The 26,554-nt window shown below is 36.1% G+C and overlaps 2 protein-coding genes across 3 annotated transcripts in view; both read left to right on the forward strand.

Moving 5' to 3' along the window:
• The window catches only part of LOC765070 (transient receptor potential cation channel subfamily A member 1 homolog), a 20,894-nt gene extending 19,875 nt beyond the window's left edge, over positions 1–1,019 (forward strand). The window contains exons 10-11 of the mRNA XM_030994221.1: positions 141–248; positions 927–1,019. Of these exons, the coding sequence (XP_030850081.1) occupies positions 141–248; positions 927–1,019 (201 nt within the window). The remainder of the gene's footprint in view (positions 1–140; positions 249–926) is intronic.
• Positions 933–25,026, forward strand: LOC105447082 (transient receptor potential cation channel subfamily A member 1 homolog). 2 transcript variants are annotated; one of them, XM_030995258.1, is made up of 16 exons: positions 933–1,015; positions 1,545–1,691; positions 2,973–3,084; positions 3,790–3,926; positions 5,051–5,172; positions 5,616–5,747; positions 7,340–7,354; positions 10,717–10,847; positions 12,876–13,205; positions 14,277–14,429; positions 15,522–15,630; positions 16,044–16,135; positions 16,984–17,202; positions 18,449–18,517; positions 19,112–19,300; positions 19,991–25,026. In XM_030995258.1, the coding sequence occupies exons 2-16, from the start codon at positions 1,630–1,632 to the stop codon at positions 20,171–20,173; spliced, it is 2,055 nt and encodes a 684-aa protein (XP_030851118.1). In that variant the 5' UTR covers positions 933–1,015; positions 1,545–1,629; the 3' UTR covers positions 20,174–25,026. The 2 variants fall into 2 exon arrangements, with proteins under 2 accessions (XP_030851118.1, XP_030851119.1); XM_030995259.1 differs by lacking the exon at positions 7,340–7,354.
• The last annotated feature ends 1,528 nt before the right edge of the window (positions 25,027–26,554 follow it).

The following is a 26,554-nucleotide window of genomic DNA, read 5'->3' on the forward strand; positions in this document are numbered from 1 at the left end:
GCAGACCTTCTCATGCAATGCTAAGAGGCCTGGTGGTATTTATCACATTAAAATCTTTATATTTACTTCACGTTATGTTTTCCTTTTGACTGACCAAGTTGCAAGTACGATATAATTGTTTATAATGTTCCTTTCTGTAGGCTCTGCTGGAACATCGGATGGCTTCAAAAATTCTTGAATACAGTGATCGCTATGACAACACAGCGCTTCACATTGCTGCAGAGAATGGATATCTGGGAATTGTTAGGGTAGGTCAAAGTTCACTTCTGTTCATAATTAGAGTTTCATTTCGTACAAACTGAATATCATATGCATGATAGTGATATCTGTCTCCCCTTTCTCTCTCTCTGTCTCTCTCTTGTCATTTAGTAGCTTTTGTATTTCCTTTGCATGGAAAAATATATTATATCTTATACAGGAGCTGAGGAAGAGCTCTGATGCCAGAAACATAGAAATTCTCACACTTTCATCGATTCTACAAAAGCTTCAAAATAATTTCACATATAGAAAAAAATGTAATTTTGAAACTCATCATCTGTATTGTTTCTTTTTTTTCCTTCGTAATTTTGATGTTTCAAAGATAATTTCAGAATGAGAATTAGAATTTTAGATTTGTATAGCGCATATATCAGCGTATAATGGCACCCAAGGCGCACAAAAATCAATAAATTACAAGATACACATGTAATACAAAAGTTAGCAAAACTGGGCAAAATGACAAGGTCGGATACAGTAAAATCAGATACAATCAGACAGATATCAAAATGAGATACAGCAATCAGAAAGATACAAAAACGAGATACATTGTCAATTTTAAGTTATCCATTGTAAGTTTTGTGTTAGTTTTGTTTTTGTTTTGCTTACTAAACCTATTATTAATGTAATAAGGATATATGTGCTATTTTTGATTGATTTTGCCATTACAGATTTTGTTAAACAATGGAGCAGCCTTAGATTGGAAGAATGAGGATGAGGAAACGCCAATCCATGTTGCAGCTGCTAATGGTCATACAGCGTAAGTTATGATTATGATTAAGCAATTAGTTCCGCAATGTGTGTAGTGTACATGTACTTCAGAAAGAGTTGCTCGGCACTTCAGAAATGATTAACCCTGTTTTGCCACAGAGTTTTTTAACAATAGTCAAGTATCTGTTTGATATTTTAGTGATTCTGCTACATTTACTCTTGGCTTTATTTTGCCAGAGATTAGGATTAGGGTCTGGTTTGCAATGCTGTCAAGTGGTTGAGGGCTAGGTATAGTGAGCGATCCGGTGTTGAAGTTAGAAGTTGTTTTATGGGGATGTTGACCACTGAGTATTTGTCACCACAAACTGAACTTCACCCCAAAAACAGAGTAGGGAAAAAAAAAAATCTGTTAATGTTTTTTCTACTGTTAATATGACCAATAAATAATGATCCTTATATGTATATTATTACCACAAGTGACATAAATGTCATCAAGTGTCATCATGTGCAATGTTCTAACTCTAAAATCATTTATTAGCATCGCTATCATATTTTCCCCCTGACCATTATGATTGCAGGATCGTATTGGAGTTTGTCAAGAGAGACGAATCGACTATCAACGATGAAGATGAGAATTCCAACACCCCTCTTCACCAGGCTGCCATGGCAGGGCATGCTAAGACAGTCAGGGCTCTCATCGAAGCAGGTGCTGATATTGAATCCAGGTAGGATCTACCTCTCTCAAGGTCTTTATTTATTAGTAGGCAAGTCAAAGTGATGTCTTATACATTACCAAGTAGAGTCAAACCTGCTTTAGTGACCACCTATCTACAAGGACCACATTTTTTGTTTCCTTTGAAAATGGTTTCTCATCGAAACATGTACTAAAGGAACCTGTCTACAAAGACCACCTGTCTACGAAGGCCACTTTTTATGTTTCCCTTGGGCGGTCGCTATAGACAGGTTTGATTGGTATTACCGAATTGCATTGTGGAATTATGAACAGGCTATTAAGACAGTAGGGGTTCTCATTGATGCAGGCACTGGTATTGAATTCAGGTAGCGTTTTTCCTCTTGCAGGTAGTACATCAGTGTACAATTCATGCCTCGCCGTTAGTGCTTTAATTGGAGGTACATGTAGTTCACTAAATAACATTTGATTAATGCGTAAAGAGATACAGTGAGTGATTTCAAGTTGGGTGTTAGTGTCAGTGTTGGTGTTTAGAGCAGTCAAGAGCTCTTAAATCAAGCGGAAAATTTACTGATGAAATTAAGAGGCCGATACTGATATCAAAATCGATAGCTTAACACCAGCTGTGACGTCACCACATACTTGATTTCAGGACGATGATTTAAAAATAGTACATCAAAACTAAAGATATCATGAAAAGTACAGAATAAATTTACACCTATTTCTCTGGTCTTATAAAATAACTCATTTTAAACATAAGAATATATGAATTACCTGTTTCACATATTTTTATTTGATCGTCAGACAATAAATTGGCGTCGTTCGTGCGTTGACTGTGTGCGGATACAACACTAACACCGAACTGGAAATCAACATTTGCTTAATCCCTAGGGGCTAGTGTTAGTGAATAGGACATTTGTACGTAAAATATTAACACCAGCCACAAAGGTCGGTTCAGCAGACGACAATTTTGCAAAAGCGATAACACTAGCTACCGGAAGTTGACGATATTCAGAGGTCAAAGCCTTAACACCAGCTGATTTCCATTTCGGTGTTTAGGCTGGTGTTAGTGTTTATTAAACACTAACACTAGCCTTAAACACCCAACTTGAAATCACTCCATGTGCTTCAGATTGGGCATACATGTACCGTACATTCAGTTTTTGGCCTACATGTACATGTACATGTACAAGTACAAGTGTGTGCTTTTCATCATACATAATTTTGGATTCGTTAAGGTACAGATGCATGTTGCGCACGCACTTAGCGATAGTGAGACTTTTGCTTAGATGATTGTTTTGTTATTGCATTACAGGAACCAGCAGCTCTGGACTCCTTTAGACTGTGCAGCCCATAAGGGATGGGTGAAAACTGCCTATGCACTGCTAGAAAATGACAGTACTGTAGATCCAACAGATAAAGCCAAGGTAATGATCTTCTCATCTTGCATTTCATAAAATATTATTCATGATGATAATATCAATTTCATTAGCGCACTTTCTGACAGAATATGTCACTTGAGGCGTTTCAATAATCAGTTGTAAAATCAAAAAATGTATACATTATAGATGATACAATACAGTTACATTCATAGTTTTAGGAATGGAATCACATACATGTACATGTAATACAACATATACAAAACTTAGTTAGTGTAGGTCAAGGTAAACAGAATTTTCTTTATTTTCATTTGTAATGTTTCTTGACAGTTAATGTTTGTGATACTACAGGGTAGCTTGTTCCACAGAAGTGGTGCGACAAAAGACAAAATATTAGTTCCAGTCATAGAGTACCGACGCTGTGACATAATGAAAATCTATGTTTAGAATTTCTTGATTTTTACTTCATTTTCCAAAAGAGCATCAAAAATAATTTTCAAATGTCGAAAACCAATGGAATATGTTAAATATTGGCTGAGATATGACCATCTAAATAAATAGATTTCCTATAGGAACGCAGTGTTATTTTGCTCTGGTTCGTAATGTTTTGTTTCTTTAGAAAAGCTATTTATGTTTCTTATTTCTTTGTTTTCAGAGCTATCTTTCTCTTTTTCCACTTGTAGAGTTTTGTAGAGCTGGATCGCTAACCTCTCTTGTGTGTGTTTTTCTTTGTTTTACGTATCTGTTTACTAGGTAACCCCACTGCATCTTGCAGCGGTCAGTGGTCACGTTGACATGGTCAAGCTGCTGTTAGAATGGAAGGCTGATCTCTCTTTGGTCAACGCTGACCAGAAGAACTGCTTGGACATGGCTATTGAGAGTGGCCATGAGTAAGTGTTCCTTCTACTCTCTCCAAGGGTGGATCCAGGACTTTTAAAGTGGGAGGAGGGGAGGGGGGGGGGGGGGGGGGGGGGAGTGCACAGTGCAAGAAACAATAAGAACAACCAGAATAAATGCAAATGTTCATCACATTTCCAGGTCAGTTTCCTTTTTAGTCAATTATTTGATTTTGTTTATGTTTTTTTTTCTTTATGTATTTCTTTCTATTCGTATCTGGGCACCTACCCCCTGAACATCCACCCCCCGGATATCCACCCCAGTCAACTACCCTAGGAAAGTTGTCCAGGGGGGTAGTTGTCCTAGAGAATGGTTGTCTTAGGGGGTAGTTGACTGGGGGTAGTTTTCCGGGCGGTAGTTGTCCTGCGGGGTAGTTGTCCGGGAGTAGTTGTCCTGGGGGGTAGTTGCCCTTGGGGGTAGTTGTCCTAGGGGGTAGTTGTCCGGGGGGGTAGTTGTCCTAGGGGGTAGTTGTCCTAGGGGGTAGTTGTCCTGTGGGGTAGTTGTCCTAGGGGGTAGTTGTCCTAGGGGGTAGTTGTCCGGGGGGAAGTTGTCCTAGGGGGTAGTTGTCCTGGGGGGTAGTTGTCCTAGGGGGTAGTTGTCCTGGGGGGTAGTTGTCCTGGGGGGTAGTTGTCCGGGGGGTAGTTGTCCTAGGGGGTAGTTGTCCTGGAGGGTGGTTGTCTGGGGGGTGGTTGTCCTAGGGGGTAGTTGTCCTAGGGGGTAGTTGTCTTGGGGGGTAGTTGTCCTAGGGGGTAGTTGTCCTGGGGGGTAGTTGTCCGGGGGTAGTTGTCCTGCGGGGTAGTTGTCCTAGGGGGTAGTTGTCCGGGGGGTGGTTGTCCTAGGGGGTAGTTGTCCTAGGGGGTAGTTATCCTGGAGGGTAGTTGTCTGGGGGGGTGGTTGTCCTAGGGGGTAGTTGTCCTAGGGGGTAGTTGTCCTGGCGGATAGTTGACTGGGGGTGAATGTTCAGGGGGAAGGTGTCCTATAACCCTTTCTATTTTATGAAATGTACATCATTCTGTATTTTGCATGTTTTTTTTTTCTCACTGGAAGGTTGAAAATAAAAAAAAAAAATCAAATAGAATTAAACTGGATGATGTACATTTTTGTTTTCTGTTTGCAGGGATGTTGCTATGGCGATCATCTCTCATTCAAAGTGGAAAGATGCTTTGAATTCTGAGAGTATTGACGCCGTTACCATGGAAAGGACCACACCCATGAGAAAACTCATCAAGAAAATGCCTGGTAAGATACTTATATAGCATGAATATTTAATAGAGTACAGTATTTCCTATATGAATACAACTTTAACATTTTGTATAGTAGCTTCCACGCCCATTCGAAAATCATTTTAAAAAAGGCCTTGAAAAATATTTTCATGGCATGATTGTTGATTACAGTCTTACTTTTCCACAGGAATATTAATTCCAAGGAGTAATAGAAAATGTTGACACATAGAGGTATAATGCTTTAATACAGCGATAAATTATGATTTGTTTTTCATGTGATGGAGTTAGAAAACAAAAGTCAGCAGCTATCTGGAGTTTATGATATAGAAGAAGCACTGTTAATACTAGGGCCAGTAATTGTCAGCAATGCAATGCTACATATTGATTGTTCTATAGATATACTAGTTTGTATCTCAATATTTGACCTTGATATAATGAAACATTTTTGCACCTTTTCAGAGGTGGCGGCGAAGGTATTCAACAACTGTATGATTGAGAACGACAAACCCCGGGAACACAGGGACTACTGCATCACAGTTGATTACGAGCTCCTGGATGATATGTTCTCCAGATGGGGTGAAGATACCTCAGGTGAGACAGATTACTCTCATAATAGAGGGGTCAGTGACACAAAGACGTAATTCCATTTTGGCCATTTTGAGAAAAAGTGGTTTATGTGTCACAGAGCACTTGAGCCATTGCCTTCAATGGGGTGTTGGGTGGAATTAAGTCTTTGTGTTTCCTGGAAAGCCCACATTTTTCTGAACATTTTGATATCAAATACTCATTTTGGCAAAATATGGAGTTACGACTTTGTGTCACTGAACCCTCAATATCTTCTGTTTGTAGGGCATTAACTCATAGACTGTCAAACCTGCTTTAGTGACCACCTGTCTACAAAGACCACCTTTTTTCCCCCTTGATATTGTTTCTCATTGAAACATGTACTAAAGGAACCTGTCTACAAAAACTACCTGTCTAGAAAGACCACTTTTTGTTGTTTCCCTTGAAAATGGTTTCTCGTTGAAACATGTACTAAAGGAACCTGTCTAAAAAGACCACATTTTTTGTTTCCCTTGAAAATGGTTTCTCATTGAAACATGTACTAAAGGAACCTGTCTACAAAAACTACCTGTCTAGAAAGACCACTTTTTGTGTTTCCCTTAGGCGGTTTGGCTGTACTTTAATGCAGAGTTAATTCCTTTCTGGCCCTGAACAGACAATATATCTGTCACGGTTAATATGCCACTTTGGAGATACTATCTGCGCATGGGCATAGAAAGGTTATTTGTGGCAAAGCCGAAAAACCCAACTAGACAAATACTAGGTATCTGTTCATCTAAGTATTTAATTTGTATTCATTTATGCATAGACGGTGCATTCTATGATAGACAGGTGAAAGTATGCTTTTCAAGAGGGCAAACAAAAGGTATTCGTGAAGCACCACCATCACTCTGGAAGTGATCATTCTAAAATGCACAAAGTGGGACTTATCCTTGTTGAAAAGATCTGAGGATACTTGGGGTCATTTGTACAAGTGTTCTCTTCCAACTGGTCAAATTATCATCATTTTAGGCAGAAGAATACCTAACGAGAGATTAAAGTGGAAGTCCAACTTGACATTAGTTTGATTGAAATTAGCTCTGTAGTCGCCAGCCCCTTGAACTCAAAGAGTTTAAGCAGAAATGAGAATTTGAATGTTGCTCCGATTGGCTTGATTCTCAATAACATTTCAAAATGGTTGTATACTATGTGCATCACCTTATGATGTCTGCAGCATGTATAAATTATTCTCTTCGTGATTTCTCTTTTATTATCCTCTTCATGATTTTTCTTATATTATTCTGCAATGAAAAGGGAATGCTGCCTGTACCTTGTAATATGATATGCATGGGAACAAGAAAAGGATATATTGTGCATTAAAAGCTGAACCTATTGTATTTTCCTTCCTTTGCATTATTTAAAGTTCAAATTGACATTTATTTTTTTCGCTGATTAAAAAAAAAAAATTAAACAGCTCACAAAATAATTATGCATGAATATGGAGATGGATTATAAAGGCAAGAACATAATTGGTGTTGCTAATGGATATAATTTTGTAAGCTATATATTTTCATCCATTTTTTATTAAATCTTTTCTCTATAAAAATGCTAAATTACCTAAATGCTTTCAAAAAATTAAGGTCACTTTGGTAAAGGTAAGATCTTGTGTTTAAGACATGTGCTGCTTAATAATGAAGAGTTAAATGTTATCTTAATATCTGCTTAACATTCTCATAATGTATTGTCACTTTAAATCATTTCTTGTAGACAGTGTGCACTTACACTCCATTAATTATGTGTCATTGTAACACAGTGAAACTTGTTTATTAAAGGTACTATGTCCCATTTGCAGCCAACATCAAATTCTGTAGAAATTTCCAGGAATTATGAATATGTCACGTATGTCCTATCTGTGAAATGTAAGACTTAGCAGTGTCCTATTATTCAAATTGTGCAAGGAATCCTGTTTACGTAGACTTCACTGTCAGACACTATTGAGTGACTGACTGACTTTTTTTTCTTTGCTACCAACATACATAAAATGAGCTGTAACAGGTACATGATCATTTGTCTACATCAATAACCCACTACTTATAATGGCCAAAATAAACAGATTGAATCTTTGCACAGCACAAAAAGTACAACCATTCGGTACTATTAAAATGGATTGCAGTCACTAAAGTCGATTCAACAACTAATGGTTGTTATTTTCCCACTAAAACACATTTTCAAGCCCTTTCATTTTGAGGGAAGTTCTAAATTGTATTATCTTTCAAATGCCGTTCGAATTTAACCTTTTCGTTTTTTTGGCCTGCAAATGGGACATACCGGTAGTATACCCTGTGACTTTTGCTTAAACTCCACTATATCAGAGATATATTAAAACAAAGGATCTTGTTACTCGGAATCTATCCCAAGTAACCAAGTTTGATGTAAAGTTAAATTTCAAAACAGATTGATTATTTGGCAATTATAAGTCAACTTGGAATGTTCTGATATGACTTTTGATATGATTTTTAAATATAGATTTCATCCCATCCTTTACACCCCCCCCCCCTCCCATTTAGCTGTTCACCTGTTGCTTCTGCATACAAGGCACTAAGTTGTGATGTTTATTCATTAACTTTTTTTAAATAAATAATGAAATTAGCATGGTATAATTTTTTAGTCAAGTTAATTTGAGCATTTTTATCTTTATTAGCTGAGTGCTGTGTGAACTAGTAACTGTTCTTTTAATTGTAACTGTCTCTTGTGCAATGTGTCTAGATAAGCTTAAATTTAGTAAATTTATGTTAATTTATTTCGAATGTGATTTGTGTAGATATAGATGTGCATGTATAATCATATATTAACCCCTAGTGAGTTAAAATGTTTATATGTGCACAACAATGTATGCACAATTATGTAATGTTCTGATGTACATGTGATATCACAATCACAATCTTTCTCAGTCTTAAAGATACTTAGTAACATTGTGATGGTTGATTTCACAAATCGGTTGAATCAGGATGCAAAGCACGTAAAATCATGTGTGTATGTATGGATTATCCAACTACGATGCCCCAAATCCGAGATTAATTCACGCAATATGAAGATTTTAAACAAAGTTCTACAGGTTTTCGAACGGGCGTTGATGTGCGGCGCTTCTGAATCTAAATTCTCCCAACCATTTTTGGATTTTCCCAACTGTTTTTCCATGAAAAAAAGACATAAAAACAGGCTATAAAAAATCTGTCAACACTTAAATGTCTGGAATGGAATGTAGAGCCATTTTATTGCTTTGTGAGATTTCCTTTCACGTAAAATGTAATTAAATTGTAATAATATAGTTGGGAGAGTTAAGGAATCGATCGGATCAGTTTTTCCCAATTTGTACCATGAATAATGGTCCGTTTTTGCTCAAATTTTCAGATTATCTTTAATTGTACATCTAGCATTGAAGTCACTACCTTAGCACCACTATCTCTCATCTGAACAATGTTACAAAGTCCCTTTAATGGGCTGTACATACTTGTCATTGTTGCAATAAACATGTATAGTATTATTAAGATTTCTGTTTTACTTAAAACAAATGGCAATTTTATATAAACTATGAATCTTTTTAACTCACTTGCATATAGACACAACATTTGTTCAGTTTAAATATCTTTTAATGTATTTTCAATGTGATTTCATGCCATGTACTTTTTACTGTGTAAATTGAACAACTCCAGCTCTTACATGTAGCTGCATTTTCGATGATTTTTATCCCAATAAACCAATACAATACAATATAATTATACCTCTGCCATGTACATTATGCAAGCAATGTAAAAAGGAAATCATATTCAAGAAGGAATATTCATAAAATTATTTAAATCTATTAGAATTATGTTAATTCTGTCCTTAAATCTAAGATCCGGATCATAATAGATTTTGAAAAATAGCAAACCATTGGGTTTATATCAATTTATAAGCTTCAAGAACCAGGTATTTTTCTCTTTAAAGGGACTTTGTAACATTGTTTAGATGAGAGATAGTGGTGCTAAGGTAGTGACTTCAATGCTAGATGTACAATTAAAGATAATCTGAAAATTTGAGTGAAAACGGATCATTATTCATGGTACAAATTGGGAAAAACTGATCTGATCGATTCCTTAATTCTCCCAACTATATTATTCTACTTCTATTCTGCTACTTGCAAAGCCTGTTCAGCATCAAGACAAGGACAATTTAATTACATTTTAGGAGAATGTAAATCGTCACAAAGCAATAAAATGGCTCTACATTCCATTCTAGACAGTTAAGTGTTGACAGATTTTTATAGCCTGTTTTATGTATTTTTCTCATGGGAAAACGGTTGGAAAAATTCAAAAATGGTTGGGAGAATTTACTGTTAATCACTGTTAGAGGGTGCCTCACATCAACGTCTTCAAAGAAAACCATAGATATCTTTGTGGTTTGAGAATTTGTTCAGGATTTTTTGCATGTCAGAGGGTTAGTATAGTAAAAGGAATATAGTAAGTAACATTTTATACAAAAATTAAGCAATTTTTTTCATCAACCTTCCACAATGTTACCGAGTCACTTTAAAAGCTACGAACTTCAAACAAAGAGCTATATTAGTCTCCAACTTTCACTTCTTTACTTTAATACATTGTATGTGTTATCAGCTTCTGTGATATGGTGTTATATTGAAGACCTAAAAATGATCATGAAGTGCCTCAAAAAAGTAAAAATCTTTGAGTGACTAGTTTTACCATACCCATTTTCCCTAATTAGACTTAAGTGTTATAAAAACAGTTGGGAAAACTTTTTTTGAAATTTTGAATTCCAATCATAAATATCTTGATAGCAGACAGGCAATAGGCTTGTAAACGTCATGGGATTCCTGACTGACCTAAAGGTTTATAATCATGATTACAGCATGAGCTATATGTAAATCCATGATTTTGTTTAGAATCTGAAACAAAGATACCCAATCCCTTTAAATCGATATTAAAATTGTTATTTGTATCGTTGACTTGAATCCAAACAGACAACTTATCTGATAATGGGTCAGAAGGTTCAGACTCGCCATTCCAAGACAATGGCCAACTAAGGGACAGTGCAACACCATACACCACCCGTGCTGAAACCATAAGGAAAAACCACCCTCTTGTCATAATGGTAAGTTCCATCCTATTGTACCTTGAATAAGAAGATTGGGTTTTCCCATTGGAGATGTAGGGGTTGGATCCATCTCAAGGGGCAAGTTTATTTTGAAAGAGGATGCATCTTTAAAGATCGTCCAGAAGGTATAAATGGAAATATCTGAGAGGGCATTGATTTCGATATGAGCAGTAATATACTTTAATGATTATATGAGAAATCAGGAAATAAAATGCTTAAGTGACCCACATTGGATGAAATGTGAAGAGATTGTTGCATGTGTGTGTGTGTGTAGTCTCCTCGTTTCTCATTAACAAACGTTATATGTGGTGAGCATTAAACCACAAAAAACTTGGGAAAAGTATGAAATTCATGTTCAGTGATTAGTGCTGTAAGTCAGGCGCTATGTTCGTGTTCGGTTCGGTTCGGCAGAGTTCGGCAATTTTTCACCCGAACTTGGTTCGGTTCGGTAATATAGTAGCAAGCAGCGTTATAGCCACGGCGGTCGGCACTGGGCGGGCCGCGAACTTTTTTTCCTACGAACTTTTATACCTGGCGCATGCTCACATACGAACTGTTATACTTGATGCATGCAAGGAGGTCACAAACAATTAGACTTTGATTATTTATTGCTTTGCCTCACTATTTATAAAGGTAAAAAACTAAATAAACTGAGATTTGAACCCTCACGGCAACTCCAAGGTTCTATTAGTAACACGCTGTCCTTACCGATTGAGCTAACGATGAGTTGACGAAAGATTGCTTTGTATAATTACTATCACCCTATTGACCGCCCTACCGGATTCCATGTGCGCATGCGCTGGTTTCCTCCGCGAGTGCGCATGCGCAGGTTCCCCTCGCGAGCTCAAAGTTCGTAGGAAAAAAAATTTAGCGGGCGGGCCGGCCAGCCTGGCGGGCCCGACCAGCACAGAGGACCTCTGTACACTGCTTCCGACCAGTACGAATTTCACATTAAAAGTGCTCTAAACGTAATTATTTGTGAAGAAAAATACTACTTATATTCGTATTTCCGTCTTGAATCGTGTTTTATTTTCAATTTTAAAAGAATCATGTTTTCAATTTGTCAATAAATTGAATATTTTTTAAAGATTTTCCGAGACGGTTGTTGTCTAATGTTAGAGTCATGAAAGCTGCCATCTTGAATAGAAATTCAGGTTCGTCAATAACTGTTTTGTATAAGTTTTTATTTTTAATAGGAAAAATATAAAATCCCTATTTTTCCTGAATAAATAAATACCATACTATAATATATATTTATTTCATTATTTATATTGTAAAATTTGTCCGATATTGTTACAATTAAAATATTAATTTTTTGTTGAATTGGTTTGAGCTGAACATATTTTGATCATGCACATGTATTCTTGTTTATGGCTTGCGATCGCAACGTATAGCGTGGTCAGGATTTGGGATTTAAATGGCGCCAGTGAAGTCGCGCCCACCACTGGATAGGCATAAATCACAAAGGCGGAAAATGGGAAAAAAGTAAATATAAAATGAGCAGTCACGACATGAAAATTAGGTACAAAATGACAAGTTTATTAGCTTGCAAAAACTTTTATATTTTTCTGCCGAACATCCGAAGCAGGCCTTTGCGTTCGGTTCGGTTCGGTTCGGTTTGGTTTGGAAGTGCCATGTTCGGCAAACTTCTGTTCGGTTCGGCGGTTTGGCTACAGCACTATCAGTGATCCTTCTTCAAGGAAAGCAGTCTTTATAGGCAGTTGCTGTTTATTTACGGGCTCCTTTGGTACATGTTTCAATGAGAAACACTATTCAAGGAAAATGGAAAATATGGTCTTTATAGACACATAGGCCCCATTTCACCAAGCTTGTTATCAGTGCAAATGGACAGTATTTGTTGAAAGCTTGTGAAATCCTTGCTTCTGATTGGTTATCAGCAGATTTGTCACTGATTTTTATCATTTGTCATTGAAAAAAGGCTTTGTGAAACAAGACCATGGCCTTTCACTACAGGTGGTCGCTAAAGCAAGTTTGACTGTATCTTCATTTTTTTCTCCCTTTTAGGTGAGATCAAAACGTGAGCAGCTGCTAGGACACCCTCTGGTGACGAGTCTCCTTAACCACAAGTGGAGCAACTACGGTCGATTCTTCTACTACTCCTCCCTCCTCTTCTACCTCTGTTTCCTGACCTTCTTCACCGGCTACCTGGTGGTCAACCCTCCACCATTCTACTTCAACATCACCGCAGACGCCAACGGAGAGGACAAGGTCGTCTTCAACTTTGATGGCAATGCGCGCTGGATGGAGGCGTACAGCAATGCAACGTTCTTCGTCTTCGCGGAGATCGGTCACTGGCTCATCATAGCGCTTGCTGGGATTAATCTACTGAGAGAGGTAAGTCTTCAAGGTGATCTCACATTTGCTCCAGAGACAATTTGCCACAGGTTTCATCTCGCCAAAAATATAGAGTTGGGTTTAAGTTTAGATTTGCCATAAACTGGGAAGATGAACAGGGTTTCACTCGTGAACATGAATAGAGATGAATTATGGTGAATTGAATTAAATTTAAAATGTTTTTTTTTAATCCTCGCAGTCATAACATTTTAATTATCCCCTCGCCGAAGAAGTCGGAGGGGATACAGAAACGCTGCCGTCCGTCCTTCCGTCCTTCCTTCCTTCCGTCCTTCCTTCCTTCCGTCCTTCCTTCCTTCCGTCCGTAACAATTTGGTTTCCGATCGATAACTTAAGTAATGTTTGACGGATTTTAATGAAATTTGATATGAAGGTACATGATATCAAAATACAGGCTGAGTTTGATTCTGGAGTACGTAGGTCAATGGTCAAAGGTCATAGCTCATTAAATATGCGAAAAAATACACATTTGGTTTCTGATCGATAACTTTAGTAATGTTTGACAGATGTTAATGAAATTTGATATGAAGGTACATGATATCAAAATACAGGCTAAGTTCGATTTTGGAGTACGTAGGTCAAAGGTCATAGCTCATGAAATATGCGAATCTGGTTTCCGATCCATAACCTTAGTATTGTTTGACGGATTTAAATGAAATTTGATGTGAAGGTACATGGTATCAAAATACATGTAAAGCCTTAGTTTGATTTCTGAGTATGTAGGTCACAGGTGAAAGGTCATAGCTCATTAAATATGCAAAAACACCTAATTATATATGTGAAAATGTGGTTAACTTCCTTGTCTAGTAATATAATAGTGTAGTCCATCTTGTTCTGACGTATAGAGGCCATTTGTACCCTGCGAGGGGATGCTACGCTTTACATTGACTTGTTATGATTTTTGTACAATATAACTAATATTTCAAGAAGACATATAAATAGTAATTGTAGATACATACAATGATGATGAATATTCAACATAATTGTGATCTTATTTGGATGTTATTATTTTGCTTACACTTGTCCTTGCCTGTTGTGACGTTTTTATTCCAGGTTGTTCAGATCTACCATCAGAAATTGAACTACCTGGACTTTGAGAACCTGCTGGAATGGTGCGTCTACGGTCTGGCTATTCTCTTCGTAGCACCTGTCAGTCCATACTTGTACCCTTACGGAGACGGCGCGGGCGAAATAAGGGTTAGAGAGGCAAGTATCCCATCCTTCCTTCTACTCCTATTAAAGGCATTGTTTAACAATGTTAAATCTGAGATGCATGGCTCTACGTGTTATCAGTGTCTGTCATATGGTTGTAATATTGAAGCCATAAAAAAAAATCGCGCTTCAAAATATCAAGAAGTGCCTTAAAAAAGTACAAATCTTTACGTGACCGTTTTTACCATACTCGTTTTCCCCAATAGACTGTAGTGTTATGAAAACCGTCAGGACATCGCAAAATTTGGTTTTGATTTCCAATCATAAATATCTTGATAATCAGACAAGCGATCGGCTTTCAAAAGTCATGGGGTTCCTGACTGACCTAAAGGTTTATAATTATGATTGCAGCATGAGCTAAATCCAGGATTTTGTTTCAGAATCTGAGACAAAGTTACCAGATCCCTTTAAAGAACCATGCACTGACAGTGACTGTGAGGATTGAATTTGATTTGTTGAGCAAAAATTTGCGCTGTCACCTAAAATGCCGGCATATGCAGTTAGCAATCATCTCAAAGGCATTTCACATAACCTTTTCCATGCAATGGGCAACAAATCCAGCCCCCCCCCCCCCAAAAAAAAAAAAAAAATTGTTCAACAATGTCTTTTTGGCTACGCACTGCTTCTTCATGAAACAGAAATAAATACCTGTGTTATAAATTTCTCTTCCCCCATTGACCAAAACAAATTAATGAATCATCACAGGTCAGATATTAGCTGTTTAAAGTTCACTTATGGTAAATATTGAAAAAAATGTGACAGCATAGAAAGGGTTATTCATGTACTCTAGCCTCAACAAAATGGCCGACACCAGACTGACAATAGACCGAACAATGGAACAACAACAAAAAAATAACATTACTCCAAATGGCCAAGAGCGGCCGGTTTGGTGTCCGTCTTCTTGGTGTGACAGGGGTATCAAGATGTCATTGCTGTAAACTGAAAGCTTGCTTGCATACATTCACAAGCCAATGAAAGGATGATGATATATTTAGTATGGGATAGCAATGAAATATTAGTCTCTCCCTCTCCCAGATGATTTGAATCTTGAAACTGTTTTTATCGTTTCATGTTTTTACCACACAGGCGTGGCAGTGGCAGTGTGGTGCTGCAGGTATCTTCCTAGCTTGGATCAACCTTATTCTCTTCATCAGAAAGTTTCCTCAGCTCGGCATCTACGTTGTCATGTTTACAGGTGAATTTCTATCTAGAACTCATGGTTATCATTGATAGTGACTAGCCCTTAATAGTTTCTTTGATCAAAAATCAAATTACCCACAGCTTAATTTGAATTCAAAGAAATAAAGATGATGGGTTAATAAATGATTGTTTTTCCTTTTTGAGAAAAAAAATTGATGTTATAGAGGGGGATTTCCCTTGGAACAAAAATAATAATGGACTGAATTCCCACAGCAATAACATAATAATTATCAAATTCCGATAAGCTACATGTATGTGGTGTAGTATACTCTTTACTCAAATGGTTCTATAATGATAGGAATTAAAATTGTCACTGAAATTCATGCAGATGTTCACTATTAACTTTGATATGAGCTTTTATTTAATTTTAATGAATTTTTACCCTAATTTTTATCTTGATCAATTCAGATATCTTGAAGACCTTTGCCAACTTTGTGGTTTTATTCATCCTCTTCATCATTGCCTTTGCACTGGCCTTCTACGCTCTCCTTATGAATCAGGTATGTCATTCCATAGAGGTGTTGTGGTCTAGTGGATAAGTCATCAGACTGTGTTGCGGGGGTGGAGAATGTGCATACATTGTGTGCGGGCAAGCCTAAATCTGATGACCGAGTTAATAATATATCTGTAAAGCGCTTAGAGACATCGTTGATGAATTAAGCCCTAGATAAACATGGATTATTGTTTTTATTATTATTATATTATCATTGACACCGTATATAGTTGTTTCACTTTATATACTCCATACAATAAAAAGATAATCTTCAATTTTAAATGGGGTCACCATCAGTAGCATATGAGACAAACTAGCTTGGACTTGCCTATCATTATGAGGGCTGCTGGCACGTCAAGCTATTTTGCTTATTTCTGTAGCCCTCCTGCATCTAATGTATGTTAATTATGCATTCAATATATTTGTTTAAATTCAATATATTTGTTTAATATCGTTTATTATCTGTATAAAAATATAAACACTTGAAATATTGTATCAAGCCATATTATGTTCATGAAAATGTATGATGAAAAAAAGGAAAAAGATGCAGAAACCAATAAATCAAATCAAATCAGTAGAATTTATTGCGCATGCGGCTAATAAGCGACCATGAAGAGAGGCAAGGAAAGCAACCGAAGTGTTAGCGGTGTCTATTACTGGGATAATACAGTCAAACCTTTCTATAGCGACCACCCAAGGGAAACATAGAAAGTGGTCTTTGTAGACAGGTTCCTTTAGTACATGTTTCAATGAGAAACCCATTTTCAAGGGAAACAAAAAAAATGTGGTCTTTGTAGACAGGTGGTCACTCAGGTTTGACTGTATATCCTCTTTGTTTGATTTCTTTGTTTACAGTCTCCATTCAACCGTGTAGAGTACTCCCTGGTAAAGACCTTTGTCATGATGATTGGTGAGTTTGAGTTTGATTCTATCTTCCACACCCAAGACTATCTGACCGAGGTTGATCTGACCGATCAGGAGGACTTCGTTGGCCACGTCTACTACCAGGAGATCACCTACATCATCTTCGTGGTCTTCGTGGTCATCATGTCAATCATCATCATGAACTTACTGGTGAGTCCCACGTGTAGAGATCTGTGTTAGTAGAGAGTATCTGCAGAGGTGTGGTCTAGTGGATAAGTCACCGGACTGCAGATCACAAGGTTAACTGCGAAAGTTAATGTGGTCGGATGAGCAAGTGTGCGCTTGTAAAATGGTGACTGGCCGGTATGCTTCCCAGGGAGTGGAGAATGTGCATACATTGTGTGCCATTAGGCCTGAATCTGATGACCGGGGTAATAATATATATATTGGGCGCTATATAAAAGCGGAATATTATTATTATTATTATTATTATTATCATGTAGCAGCATTGGCTTAAATGTTTGTGTACAGATCAAAATTTGGAATTCTGATGTCAACGTTTTCTTGGCCATATACCCATTGTCTATGGCCACTGTATAAAGTCTATGGAAATACGAGAAATCAGTAATCAAATAGTTAAAAGTCAAAACTTAGTTATGCACCACATCAAGATGCATGCAAGGTTTAATATAACCCCCTCCCCCAATCTACTATGAATCGATTCACAAATATTTGGGATTTATGAAGTCACTTTGAATTAATAGACCTGGGCCCTGTCTTACAAAGAGTTGATATCAAACGCAACAGTATTTGCGATTGATATCAATCGCAACTATGTACATAAGAGATAGGAGACTGCAAACTTGCGATTGATTGGAGGGCTTAAGATTGATTTGGATCGATCGTAACTCTTTGTAAGACGGGGCCCTGTTGTCTAATCATGCATGCTTCTTGAAAGAATCCAAAAGCTGGTCAGAGAATTGCCAGACATAGCAACAGTCAGTGTATGCAAAGTGGATTCCAACTATAGAGATGCTATTATGCATAGCAGGTGAATGGGGTTGTATGTTAAACCAGGGGTTCTGGAGAGAGAGACACACATTTATTATTTGTGCATTCTCTTAATATTATTGATACACGATAGGGGGATGCAATCTACAAGCCCAGCTTTTCAGCAGTCCCCTCCATGATCAACCTGTTTTCAATGCCTGTTGTACATTGTAGACCAATTACAGTTACAATTACAAATTGTTAAGTTTCATTGTTTCACTATGTATGATGTAATCCCATGTATTTTATTTTATTTTATGGGAAATAAATAAAATGCAAATGATATTATTGAAATGCACTTCATTTCTGCACAATGAATATTCCTGTGGGAATATATAGATACAGCATAGGGTAGTGTATATTGGATCTTTTCATTATTCTGTTGTTTCTTTTCATTCTCTCCCAGGTTGGTCTGGCAGTAGATGACATCAAGGAGGTTCAGGAACAAGCCAAATTACAGAGACTTGCTATGCAGGTAAGAGAGTTATAATGATTATTGAATTTCAGTTATTGTTCTTTAATTTCAACCTAGTTTATCCAGCTATATCAGGACCCGCACCAATCCAGATATGGAAGATGTGCTCAAATACAGCTATTCAGTAAAGTCTTTGCATGTGATGATATCTGTATGTGTTGCCTAGATTGTTTAAAATAGGCTCTCATATTTTATGATTTATATTGTAGTTGAAATGGAATTCAAAAGAAAAAAAATGAAAGAAGTAGTAGTACTACTACCCTTCACACTTAGAAATAAGTCTTATAAATTAAGACAGTACTGTACTACTTTGACTATGTTTCTTTTTTGTGGCAGAAGTCATTTGCGAAACAAAAGACTCTGACATTTATATACCAGTAAATTACGAACTACACTGTTAACATAGACAAATAACCATTTACTACATCGCTAAAGTTTTAAGTGAGTGCGATACTTTTTCTCTTAGAAGATTGTACCTGGAAATAATTGGTAAGACAATAAAAAAGTATTAACTTTAATTACAACTATACATGCACTTAATGATATTTATCCTGATAACATTATGATTGTAAACCTTTCAATCTCACTTCCTAGGTTGATCTGGCCATGGATGTACAAGAAGCCCTCCCGTCCTTTATCTGGAGGCGTTACATCATCAAGACAAAGAGAATCTACCCCAATCGATTTGCTACCAGTATGTTCAGCAGGATCTATGCTTCATTGAGGGGAGATTATGACTTTGTTCTCACTGAAGCTATCGAAACTGCTCTAAACCCAGAAAAGGTAGGTCACTATTAAAGCAGAACCCTTGCTGCCATTACCATTATCATAGTTTATTTTATATAATCTGCAAAAAGTTGCTATCCAATTATTTTATTATTACTGATATTTTATCTAAGTTATTCCGCAATCAATCTTCATTAATTTACACTTGCTACTCTCCACCCAGGTGTAGTAAATGGGTACCCGATAGGAATTTATATTTTTAATGCTTTGAGTGTCTTGGCTAAATCCAGGGTACTACTAGTCCTTGGTAGGTGTCTTGAGAATCCCCTGGGATTGATATGTGCCCAACATAAATGTAGCTATGTGATAATTAATTATTGCTAAATAAAAGGGAAAGTTATAACTTTTTTTGTCTCTGAAGATTTTGTACTAAATAAGGTTTAATACTTGCAAAACCTTCTTTTCGTTCAAATTACCTTCCACTATGATTTTGTTTGTTATCATAGGGTGAGTTTTGCAAGTGCAAATCCTTTTTATATTCAAAATACAGTCAAACCTGCTTTAGTGACCACCTGTCTACAAAGACCACTTTTTTCCCCACTTAAAAATAGTTTCGCAATGAAACATGTACTAAAGGAACCTGTAAAAACCACCTGCCTATAAAGACCTCTTTTCTTGTCTCCCTTGGATGGTCTTTATAGACAGGTTTTACTCTATCTTCTAATGTACTTTTGTTTCCTATCGTAGGGTGAGTTAGCGGAGATTGGCGCGCAGCAGGAGGTCATCAGCGACACGGTAGCGAACCTCAAGTGGAGGATGAAACAGGTCAAGTCACAGAACGATAAGATGGAGAGGATGCTGCAGCTGATCCTGGACAACGGCAACCTGACGCTAGGTGAGGCAGACTCTGTCGAGAACATCGGAGAATAGAGAATCATCAGTGAGTGTAGACTTCCCTGATTGGAGCCCTTGTGCCTCGTCAGGATTAGGTAACAATTTATTGTTATCATTAAGATTTGACAAATTATTAATATGAGAACCACTTTTTTCTCAGGCATTGGGTTGATTCAAGGATCCTATGGGGCGGGCTTTCTATCAATTGTTAGATACAATTAGCTCCTGGGCAAATTCTTTGCCAACGGTCTGTATGATTAACATTTTTATATTGATTTTACGTTTAACATTTACATTAATCCAGCTACCAGAGTACGATGGTCATATAATGAATCAAAAACGTTCATCCATTCATTTTCTTTCTCCTTGTTTCGATATGCAGACGAGTATCACTTAATGGGATAGGCATAAACCAATTGAAAGTAACCAGAACAGCAAATGAACAAATATTAGAATATTCAAGATGAGGCACCAGTATATGAAATATTACTCAGGAATTATTGTTTAACCAAAATTTTGAAACTTTAAGTGATGTTTTTCTTCCCAACCCCTATTTTTATGAGGCACAAATGTTACATGATACTTTGAATTATAATATAAACTGTGATATGCTCAGGAATTCTGTTTTTTTTATATAATCAATTTACATTTATCTCAATCATATCAATATGCCTGCAATTTGTTTCTAGCTTGAATATAAACATGCCTAAAGTCCAAGAGAAGCACTTACAGCTCTGGGCCAATTTTGCACTAGGGACATCTCAGACTTTGCAAAAACTTGTTACATGTACATGTAGTTCAGAGATCTGAATATATCATCAACACACATGTGAATGTTTAGTTTCAAATTTTAAATTGAGTACTTAAAACACATTAAAAAAAAAAAATTGATAGGAATGTGTTAAATAGTAAAAAGGTTATGATGGAAATTTCATGAGGTGAAATTCTACAACATATGACTTTTAATGCTATTAATAGTGGTCCTGTGATTACAGGGCCATCACAACAACAAAAACAGGAGAATACTGATGAGGCTACCCTGGGTAAACAAGACATATAATTATGTGCATCTGGCACTGAATTCTTATTGCCCGATTGCTGCACCATGCTGAGTTTGTCCTAGTGCTAAGGTATCGTGACCCCGGTGCTAACACCATCATTCCTTGCATGATAAAATGAAGGTAGCCAATATTTCCCTGTATTCCAATGTAGCCATTCCTGATACTTACATGTACATGGCCAAATCTCATTCAAGTTATTGCCAACTTTCCATATGAATACTTCCAAAAAAATACTTTGGTTTTGAGATTTAATTTTTGCAAAGTAATTTTTTCCTTTTCATACCCATTGTAAGTGGCACATTTCCAAATATATCATCCTCGTAGATGCCAAAGTTTTATACCAATATTTGTTTTTGTTAAGTTTAGATTGGTCCTAAACTAATTCAAATGTACAGAGATAATGTTTATATAACAAAAATACCAGTGTCTGTGTCTATTTTGAATCTCTTTATCTGAATCATGTCAGCCATTTATTAAGATGATCATGTTTTATAATTATGGTATTTAAACCTGTGTATACATGTTGATAGTCTGTCAGACTGATTGTTGCTGGTGGTTTGGTTCACATATGTCCCTTGAATAGGAGGTGAAACAGTTGATGCCCTGTAATGATAATGATATGGTTGTTCTTTGACTATTTGTAAAAAAATAGAATAATAAGAATAATTTTTAAATGTTTGGTATAGTGTACATGTATATTTTTGTGTAATAACATATTTCGCCATGTATATTTTTTTTCTTCAATCATATGCATCGAGATAGTTGTGTGATGTATAGAATCATGGATGTATCATATCATATTTCAGTGAATGCAACACAATCATGCTAACTAATTGTCAGTATTTATATCGTCCAAGAAAGAAATGAATTGTGCATGTATTCACAAATCTCTATGCATCGAATGAAAATAATATGTGAACATTCTCCTCTAACCTATCAACTTTACATCTCACTGTTGCCTTGTTGTCATTGGATAACCTTGAAATGATAAGAGTCTTGACCTCAAGCCTCTAGCAATTGCAAATATCGGGAAACTCAGATTTTTTACATAGAAATTTGATATCTTTCGATAACTCTTTATCTTCAATCCTGCCTGTCATCTGTATGTAAACAAAGTGTTACTTCTACGGTAATCAGGTTGTGGAATATTAAAACTACAATCCATTATAGAGAATTAATAAGGATAATTATAAAACTTATAACAAAATATATATTCCTATGAAAGTAACTGATGTATAAACTAAGATTGAATACATCTTTCCATTACCATTGTCAGAAATACACTTGATAAAGAAACATGTTGCATTTTCAAGGATGTGTGTAAAGAAGTCACTGTTCAAGTAAATATTTTGCACAAAACTTGTTTGGTAGAAAGAGGTTATATGTGCACAATCTGTACAAATGAACCATATGTATTTCAAAGATAATAGCGTCAGTTTGAAGCCAAAAGAGCACTCACTTTCTTTAATACAGAGTTAACACCTCTTCTCCTTGTTCATTTTGTAAACTTTTCCCCCCTTTTCCCTTCCATTTCCAGTATTTTTTCTTTCTAATTCTTGAACAAATTCTCTATCAGTTTCTTCCTTATAGTTCTATTCTTTTTCCTACACTCTAAAGATTGTATAAATAGTCTCAAGCGATGTTGTAACTATGAAAACCTTATGTCCTTTATATGTCATATGCAGAGCTAGGGCAAAAAAAGGAAAGTTTTATTAAGAAGATTTATATTACCATAGTATTTAGTCTTTTTATATTTGTATGTGTTTGTCATATTTTTGGACGTCCTGATGCAAATTTTTTGGGTAAAATTGTCAATTATGAACAGTGAAACTTTATATATCTATGTATCATGTATTATGATTCTATGTTAACAAAATTTAGTATGATAGATATCTAAGGTATGATATAATACCCATTATATACCGGTTGTGTGAATAAATATCATGAGTAATAAATAGATTAAAACTGTGGGAGGATTTATTATTAAAGCCGAGTGAAGAATAGTCCCTGTTTTATGTACTTTGTAGGTAAAAGTTTATCATCTGATATTGTTATGCAGTGCACTACACTAACACAGCAGTCGTACCCTCTTCAAAGATCGATCAAACCTGAGTTTCCAAAAGAAATTGTGGGGTTTACGTTGTACTTTCTATTGATTACACCATTTTGTATCTATGTACATTTATCATCTCAAATTTACTTAAGATTTGTATTTGTATTTCTGTAAAATAAAAGATGTTTTTATTATATTATGTAAAAAAAAGAGATCACTTTCAAATAATATATTCAAACAAGCTTTCATTGTGATACTATGTCTTGTCTGTTTGCTTCACTCTAAACTGTATATATTCTCAATCATGAAAAATGTCTGTAAGAGCTATAAGGTCTATTGTAAGCACATTTAGCTGTACATACATAATTATCTAATTGTATATGTCTTTAGTCGTTCTTTCAGGCCTGTTGTAGTTTAGAACTTTTTTTTTGTGTGTGTGTGGATATCTGATGGAGTAGCCGTGTAATATAGCGCAATGTTAGCCCCAATCCTCGGGTGTAGTGCAAGTTACAATTATTATCATGTCACAAATTTATTGTCTTTCACATATATCTATCGAAATCTACAATAACAATGAAAAAGCGCCGATTAAGAATTTCTAAAAACAATGATTATAGATCACAAGCTAAAATGTATTCTAACTTTTCGCTATGATTTTTTTGCATGGTGAACAATCTTGGAAATTTGGATACAGGGTTGTAATATTTTGTTGATTGATTGTTTGTTTTACCTGATTAATATTGAGAAAGCATCAATGCTTATAAGTATTAAAGCAACCAGATTATGTACAATTCAGCGTATTTCTAGTGATTTTGATGATTAGGTGAAGCCAAAGCTTTGATTTTGTGTAAAAGAATTAAATACTGTGCCAAACAAACGGAGGTTGCACAGTTATGATTTTTGTATAGTTATATTTTAACCTGTACATTATACTACAACTTATCATATTCTTCTTGTACATGTTCTTCTCATTAAGTTTGAAAACTGAAAGCTGCTCTTTCTTTTGTGTCTATGTGCAACTACCATAAATGGTGACAATACTGTTTATTCAATTTCATCGACATGTATCATAAATGATTTCAGGAGGCCTGTTGTTGAATATTTGTGCATATATATTTTTGTTCCTGATATTTATCAATATTACTACTATGTCTGTATTCTACATTGTATCCCTATTGATAATTGTACATTGTACATATCCAAATAGCATGGATATTTTATTGTTCTTTTTCTAAAGAATATGTCATTATTCTTTAAATTAATGAAAGATATGAAGTGGTCCATTCTTTATCTTTTAATCTCAAGACTTTTTGTGTGAATTCTCAATGTGTATGTTCAGCAGTCAAGGCATTTAGTCTGTTGTTCATGTTGGTTTCAAATCAGAACCTGATTTATATAGTAGACCGGCTTTAAATACTTTGTGCTATATGCACTGCCAAGTTGAAAGAAGCTTGTGATTTAGAAGCACTGGATTTGTATCAAATTATCCAACTTGAAAAATTTGTTGATATGTTAACTTCAAGTTAGATTTAGTACTTAACAGTTTTGCTATATTTTAGTTACCAGCATTGTAGATTTGTAGTAGAATACATTCCTGTAATTCCTACTCGATACATACTGTTTTATCGTGGGCCAACTTCTTTAATGATTTCCTGAACCATTGTGTCCTTAACTGTGTACTATGACATCAATTATTAATTAACCTTATTCAATTTATATCTTTTACATCTCTGTTACACAACACAATAAAATGCTTATTTGAAGAAAATAGTTGATTTTCTTTCTGTTTGATATGTTTGATTTTGTTCATGACTATTTGTAAATATTAATTTGTGCACAAATGCTTGCAGAATCTGATTGAGAATAATTAAAAGGCCTTGGACTTGTATGTCAAGATAATGAGTAAGAGATATTTTTAAACACCGGCATTCAAAAACTGGATGAAAGCAGACAAAAGAATGATAATAAGGAGGGGGATTGAGGAAGAGAGAAAAAGAGCGAAGGAGGCCGGGAGAGAGGGAATAGAGATTGAGAGAGAGAGAGGTGGAATTTATAGAAAGAAAGATTATTACACCTTTTCCCCAAGATATCTCACATATAATTATGACGAGCCATTTTGGTAATGATCCATTAATCCTGGTTTACTCAATTTAAATAATATCAAAGATTTCTGTTTTCACATGGCCTATCTTTTTGCCCACTGCACACCGCACTATGAGGTCTTGAAATGAGGCTATAAAATATACAGATGATATCGCGGGGAGTGCAAAAGTGGACTGAAAATTGGCCGCCGACTCCTATTTTAGAAGTTTCCATTGATTGATAAAAAGTATCTTAGCAGCTTTAGATCGCAGATTCAGAAGAATTGACGGAGAAAACGTTTTTGAGCAATCATAATTGAACTTAGACGGATTGCAAAGAACGTTAAAAAATGATACTTGAGAGTGCGCTGCGCTTGTCTTGTTTAGGAGTAGGCCTAGGCCGTGGCGTGGGCCGGGAGATCTCCGTGCCAGCGGGGACTCTGCCCGCTAGCTGAGCTGAGCCGAGCTGCGAAGACTGCTGGCCGATGCACATCATGCAGCCCATCACACCATGTCCATTCGAAGGTGCGTACACATATTTGGATGATTTGATTTTTAGTTTTTCCACAACGTATTCTGAAATTGTTTTAACTTGTCTCTTTTTCATTTTTAATCATTGTTGTTAATAGGCCTAGATTATTAATAATACTTCAACTTTAACAGGGACGTACATGTACGTAGACCAAAACTAAAGCTTCAGTCTCTCTATATCGTCGGTTGTTCCACTGAGACTTTGCAGTTTGCTGGCTCCACTAGACCTCCGATTATAGAATGTCAACAAATGTCAAGTTTTATTAAAGAAATGACCCATATCAGACGGTTCTTTCTGTCTAGGACGTACGTGACCCAGTCCCACTAAACATTTTTGTCTGCAAATGTGTCAACTCTGTTGGCATAAAAGGGAAGGATAGAACGAGGAAATAGGAGGGAGGACAACATAGAAGGGAAGGAGAGGAAGAAACGAGAAGGGAAAAGGGCAAGTCCTGAGAGAAGAGAAAGGAAAGAAAAAACAGTAGGCCTAGGCCTATAGTGCCAGTGGCCAATGTCACTTGAAAGTTGAAAGATAATGCCATATGGCGAAGAGAGAGAGAAAAGTGAATGAAGCCTGCTTGAACTAAATTGGACGGAAAGACAAGTAGCCAAGAAAGAAAGAGGAATTAGAGAGACGTACATGTACATGAAATGAGAAGGATTAAAAAGATCTAGACTCTAGGAAAAAATT

This window comes from Strongylocentrotus purpuratus, unplaced genomic scaffold (assembly GCF_000002235.5).
Source record: "Strongylocentrotus purpuratus isolate Spur 01 unplaced genomic scaffold, Spur_5.0 spur5_scaffold_21, whole genome shotgun sequence".
Taxonomy (NCBI): Eukaryota; Metazoa; Echinodermata; class Echinoidea; order Camarodonta; family Strongylocentrotidae; genus Strongylocentrotus; species Strongylocentrotus purpuratus.

Coding starts and splice junctions, on each gene's coding strand:
- LOC105447082 (XM_030995258.1), top strand. CDS start 1,630: ATGGCAGGGCATGCTAAGACAGTCAGGGCTCTCATCGAAGCAGGTGCT. Junction 1,692..2,972: donor GGTGCTGATATTGAATCCAG/GTAGGATCTACC, acceptor ATTGCATTACAG/GAACCAGCAGCTCTGGACTC. Junction 3,085..3,789: donor ATCCAACAGATAAAGCCAAG/GTAATGATCTTC, acceptor TCTGTTTACTAG/GTAACCCCACTGCATCTTGC.